Source organism: Eschrichtius robustus, chromosome 4 (assembly GCF_028021215.1).
Source record: "Eschrichtius robustus isolate mEscRob2 chromosome 4, mEscRob2.pri, whole genome shotgun sequence".
NCBI classification, from domain to species: domain Eukaryota; kingdom Metazoa; phylum Chordata; class Mammalia; order Artiodactyla; family Eschrichtiidae; genus Eschrichtius; species Eschrichtius robustus.
This window is the reverse complement of record NC_090827.1, coordinates 138,325,288-138,331,287: the sequence shown is the minus strand read 5'-3', so window position 1 is coordinate 138,331,287 and position 6,000 is coordinate 138,325,288. Positions and strand designations below refer to the sequence as shown.

General features: G+C 34.6%; 1 protein-coding gene across 2 annotated transcripts in view; it reads right to left on the bottom strand.

Annotated features, from left to right (window-relative positions):
* Window positions 1-264: 264 nt before the first annotated feature.
* The window catches only part of ABHD18 (abhydrolase domain containing 18), a 39,169-nt gene continuing 33,433 nt past the window's right edge, over window positions 265-6,000 (bottom strand). For both annotated transcript variants that reach the window (XM_068543424.1, XM_068543422.1), the window contains 3 exons: window positions 3,660-4,038; window positions 3,013-3,175; window positions 265-534 (listed from right to left, as the gene is read on the bottom strand). In XM_068543424.1, coding sequence (XP_068399525.1) covers window positions 483-534; window positions 3,013-3,175; window positions 3,660-4,038 — 594 coding nt within the window. In that variant the 3' untranslated portion in view covers window positions 265-482. The remainder of the gene's footprint in view (window positions 535-3,012; window positions 3,176-3,659; window positions 4,039-6,000) is intronic.

Below are 6,000 nucleotides of genomic sequence, written 5' to 3'. Positions count from 1 at the left end.
AAGATTATAAATTCACTGTGGATCCATAAAAGAAATAAACATGTTTCTCAAATCAAGTCAATAATAGAAATGTCATGTAAGGGCATATATACAACACAGGGTGACATATTACAAACTAAGTTTGATTTAGCAGTTCTTTAAAAACCAACAGGGTTTCTATGAATACATTTATTTTAAATTAATAAATTATTCATAATTAAAAATTTAAAGTTTACATAAATAGTAACAACAGACTAGATATTGATTTTATGGGATTCCCACAAATAGTACAAAATAGTTCAGCATTATTTCATCCAAATATTGGTTTACAATTATTCAAATGTATTAAAGATTATAGTTGACTGATCTGTAACACTGAATTCCAGACTAAATTGACAGCAATTAGATATATAGTGCTGTCTGCTTGTTCTTCACATCATCAAAGGATCAAACTCCTTTCGTAAGAAACATGATGGCTGCACTGGTTACATACAGTGATCCCATTAGTTAGCGTATTTACGGAGGAAGCGTTCAAATGCATCATAGATGGCGCGCCTAAAATTAAATATGAAAGAAAAACTACAAGTAATTAGCAAAAAAGGGGGACAGAGAGTGTTTTTACTATAAGTTATTTCCAAATAACCTGTGTCTTGCAACTGACCTCCTCTCCAAATATCAATAGCTGTGGAAGAGGCAGGTACGTGAGGGTGAGTTTGGATCCATGTAACTTCACCACTACTGGAAAACTTTAAATGTACTTCCAACCGATGGTTCATAAATGCCATCTTTTCCTGTGAAGCACTTTTTTGTGCCTTTAAATTTATATAATATATGTATACATTTATGTATAAAATATGAAATGATAAAATGAAAAGGAACTGGTTTCTTTTTATTCTGTTACTTGTTGAAAATTAACTGGCCATAGAACTTTTCAAATGTAATATTCAATCTACTGCATAGATTATGATATAGCAACTGAACTTAAAAGCCTTAGTTTCCTACATTAACTTCACTAGGTATTTTAGTATTTTAATTGGAAAGGAAGAGTCAAACTGATCTGGCCCAGTTTCATAAGATATTATTTTTAAGGCTTATTTTTTTTTCCTATTGTCAAATACATTTTCACTGTAGAAAATTCAGAAAAAGGGAAAAAAGTCATAATCCCATCACTCTAAGATATCTACATTTAATCTTTTCCTACAAGCTTTTTTTTAATGCTTATGTCTGTATTTTCACCCAGTTTAAATGATAACTGAGATCATATTACTCCTGTGTTATACTTGTTTGACTAAGCATTTCCCCACATCCTTAAAAAGATATTAAGATTAACTTTAAAACTGGCACCTGCTACAGACTGTGATTTCCAATTTGTTGGAAAGACAAAGCTTTGTATAATGTTTGTGTGTATTTGGCTCAAAAATTTATAAAATGAGGTCTAAGGTTGCAACCTGGGCTTGTGTACATGGTATGAGGAAGGTTAGTAAAGGTATACATATGCAGTTTAAGTCATATGAATAGTCTCCTATCCATTTGTATTATCAATCCGTTCTAAATAACTTAACCCAAATTATTAGAGCACATAAAGGATTGGCTTGTTTTATTTTTAAATCTGGGGAGTGAAAAGACTGAATTTGTAAAATTCTACTACTCCAATGTCATCTAAACTTTGTTAGGTTTTGAAGTGACTAGTGGAGAGGCCAAACGGCTTAGCAGTTACTCCACCAGAGCATGTTATTTAATCTTTTTTGTTTCCTGTGTTCCTGTGTAAAGGTGATATTAAAAATAACATATGAAGCGATTGCTCTAGTACCTGGCACATGTTGATAGCTAACATTTATCTCTTTCTCAAACGAAGCCTTCAAATTAGCACTTATGAGTTTTTACTGCTGACTTCTATTCTTCCTAATGCCTCTCAGCCACACTCCCACGTAGATACGTAAAAGAGTAAAAGAAATTTGACAACGATTTACTAAAACAAGCATGTGCGTTCCCTGCATTCACATGTATAACAGAACTTTAGACTCTTGAGCAACCCTAGCAACACTAAGTACTCACAATTTTCGTTTGTTTTTGTTTTAGTTTTGCTGTGCCAGAGGGTCACTTGAGTACTGGATAAGTAGTCTGCTCACTCACCAACTAACAGGGACTCAAATGCTTGATACATGAGTATTTTTTAAAAGATCATGCTATGAAAAGAAAGGGTTACTATATTCTTGAGGACATTACAGACTTGAAGAATTAGACTGTACCTCAAAAAGGTGATATCTATAAACTGAACTACATAAGCAACAACATACAAAGAATTATTTCCTAGGTTAAAAAGAACTAAAACATGTCAAACATATAGCACACGCATTCTTCTATTATACTGCTATCCAGCTGGCAGTTTTGGAACACTGCACAGGGCACTGGTCTAAGCACTTTATGTGAACTAATTGAACCATTAATGATAAATATTCCAATGATACCTGTTACAATCAAATCTGAATAGAAGTAGAAATAAAACAGCATTATCAAAAAACTAGAATAATAGCAAAAAGTCTTTATAAATTTTAGCAAATATCAGAGTCATATAAGGTTATTAACAATAAAACCAGTATTTCACTTCTCTTTTAGGGTTCAGTATTCACCTGCTACTGAAAAACATTGCTAGATTATTCCACAGATACTCAGGTCATTCTGAGAGAAGAACATCAGAGTGGAGTGAAAAATTCATGATGAGCCAAAGCGAGTTTTACAAACCCTAATGTTCCTCCCTACACCCTAAAACACCTGGCTATTAATATTTGAAGAGGGTAAAACCACACAACAAAGCATGCCTATCATATGCTATTTCCTAGTTCTCTAGAAGGAAAAGAAAATTAGAAGACAAGATAGGAAAGAGTATCACAATGTGAGAATTGAGAGAGGCAGGAAGGAAATAAGAGGGCTAAAATGCATAATAAAAATACCCAATCTTTATATTTGTTGAGCCAAAAAAGTCCCCCAAACAAACAACAAATAAATAGACACCTGTTAGACCAATCATCTTACCTGAAGAGTCCTTGTTTAAAAAGATAAGCACTAATATGACCCCCTTCTAGATATCGGATTTCACAACCAGGCCAAATTTCTTGTAGACTTCGAACTCCTGTTCGTGGAATATAGGCATCTTCTTTGGCTTGAACCACTATGATGAGGCTTGGGTCAACTGGAACTAGGTACAGGATTTTTTTAAGATGCAACATATATACTTTTAAGAAGCTCTAAGAATTTTATATAAATACTAGTAATCATATTGGAAAATAAAATACACCATACAATGCAGTAAGTAAAACATTTGCCGAACTAAAAATTTTGATTATTAAGTTAAAAAATCAACTATACTATACCATAACATTATAATATTCATCTCTAATACAAAATTGAGATGAATATTCTAAAGAAGATACAAAACCCAATGTTTTTAAAGAACTAATAAAAGGGTCTTAGATTTTCATGGATAAAATTTAAATATGATACATTTACATAACCAACTTATCTTAGAAAACACATTGTGGAGCCAACAATAAATATATTCTTGAAAATATGAAATTATCTTGTAAAGCATCCTTAAAAATATTTCACATATTTTATATATCATCAGCATGATTATCACATATCATCAGCAAATATTCTCAATTTCATATAAAAATTAATACCTGAGAAATTTGCTACATGAGTACATTCATCCATAACTCCTTTCATAAATATTAAAGATTCTTTCTGAAGAGTGTTTCTTCTTTGTTCTTTACTGAGTAGGTGGTATGACTGAGGATTACAACGCGTATAACTACTTTTGTTGGTTGAAAGTGTTTGATTGAAGCACCCCATCCTAGAGGTATCTTGCAACAAGAGTCCTTCTGATGTGGCACTGATAGATGTTTTACTAGATTTATGGCACTCAGCAGCTTTTTGGGACACAACTTCGTCCACCATATCTAAATTTAAAGTTCTAGAAACCAGGTTAAGGTTAGTTAGCTTGTCTGCACTGCTAGGGAAGTGTTTCAGGAACTCTTGTCCCATTTTGAAAGAATCTGTCTGATTATATGAAAGAAAAGAAAATGTCATTTAATATAAAATAGGATTTTATTTAACAACCTTGTTAAAACAGAGAAAACACAAATGTCCGTCAATGAATAAATGGATAAACAAAATGTAGTATATACATACAATAGATTATTATTCAGTCTTAAAAGGCAATGGAATTCTGACACATGCTACAACATGGATGAACTTTGAAGACATTATGCAAAATGAATAAGCCAGACACAAAGGGACAATATTGTATGTTTCCATTTTTATGAGGTACCTAGAGTACTCAAATTCATACAGACAGAAGGTAGAATGGTAGTTGCCAGGGGATGGGAAGAGGAGTGAATAGAGTTTTGTTTAATGGGTACAGAGTTTCAGTTTAGGAAGATGAAAAAGTTCTGGAGATGGATGGTGGTGATGGTTGCACAACAATGTAAATGTACTTAATACTACTGAACTGTACACTTAAAAATGGTTAAAATGGTAAATTTTATATTGTGTATATTTTACCATAATAAAAACAAAAAGAGAAAAGAGATGTCAAAATTTAACTGAGAATGAAGATAAATGATACTTTATTGCTGAATGTTTCTTACTAAATAGTAAAGAGTATCATTTAGCCTGTGACATTTGTTTTGTTTTGGCTGCACCTTGCGGCTTGTAGGATCTCAATTCCCTGACCAGGGATTGAACCTGGGTCCCCAGCAGTGGAAGCACGGAGTCCTAACCACTGGACCTCCAGGGAATTCCCGCCTGTGTCATGTTTTTTATTGCCAAAGTTTTGAAATCCATGATTTGCTTTAATCTTAGAACTTCTAAAATTCTTATGAGTGCATCCTGGCAGTAATACACCAGCCACCCCAAATCTCTTTCTCAGGCTGAACTAAGAAAAATTAAAAATTATCAAGGTTGGACATCCCTGGTGGCGCAGTGGTTAAGAATCCACCTGCCAATGCAGGGGACACGGGTTCGAGCCCTGGTCCGGGAAGACTCCACATGCCGCAGAGCAACTAAGCCCATGCACCACAACTACTGAGCCTGTGCTCTAGAGCCCGAGACCCACAACTACTGAGCCCGTGTGCTACAAGTACTGAAGCCTGTGCGCCTAGAGCCCAAGCTCCCCAAAAGAGAAGCCACCACAATGAGAAGCCCGCGCACCACAGTAAAGAGTAGCCCCCGCTTGCCGCAACTAGAGAAAGGCTGCGCGCAGCAACGAAGACCCAACGCAGCCAAAAATAAATAAATTAATTAATTAAAAACAGAAAACTTATAAACATGTTCAATTTCACTTATCCTTAAGTAAATTTTTTTTTGCTGAGGGATGCAGGATCTTAGTTCCGTGACCAGGGACTGAACCCATGCCCCCTGCAGTAGAAGCGTGGAGTCCTAACTACTGGACGGCACCGCCAGGGAAGTCCCTACTTAAGTAAATTAAATAAAAACTATACCAAATTTCCCTGTCTGGTTGACAAAAAAACCATGTATGTCTGATAACACACTGAATTTGTGAACTTATGGGGAAACAGACACACATGTTCCTGCTGGTAGTGTAAATTCACACAACTAGAATTAGACAAAATCTAAGATTACAACTGCTTATACCCTTCTACTCAGCAACAACATTTCTAGGAATTTGCACTTGTGAACTGATGTATGTACAATGTTACTCATTGCAGAACTGTTTGTTAATAGTGAAGGATGAGAAGCAACATAAATGCCCATCAACAGCATACTGGTTAATAAATCATGGTACATCCGTCTATATAATAGGCTGTTATGCAGCAGTGAAAAAGAAAAAGGAAACATTTGTGTATTGTCCATAAGAAAAGGGAAGAGAGAAAAGCTGAGATTTCTTTCGGTTTGAAAAATTCCTTGAAATACTAAATAATATAGTGGGTTATTTGTTGACAGAGATAGGACCTAGGCAAACTGGGAACAAGGGTAGGAATCGTTTCACTATATATCTTT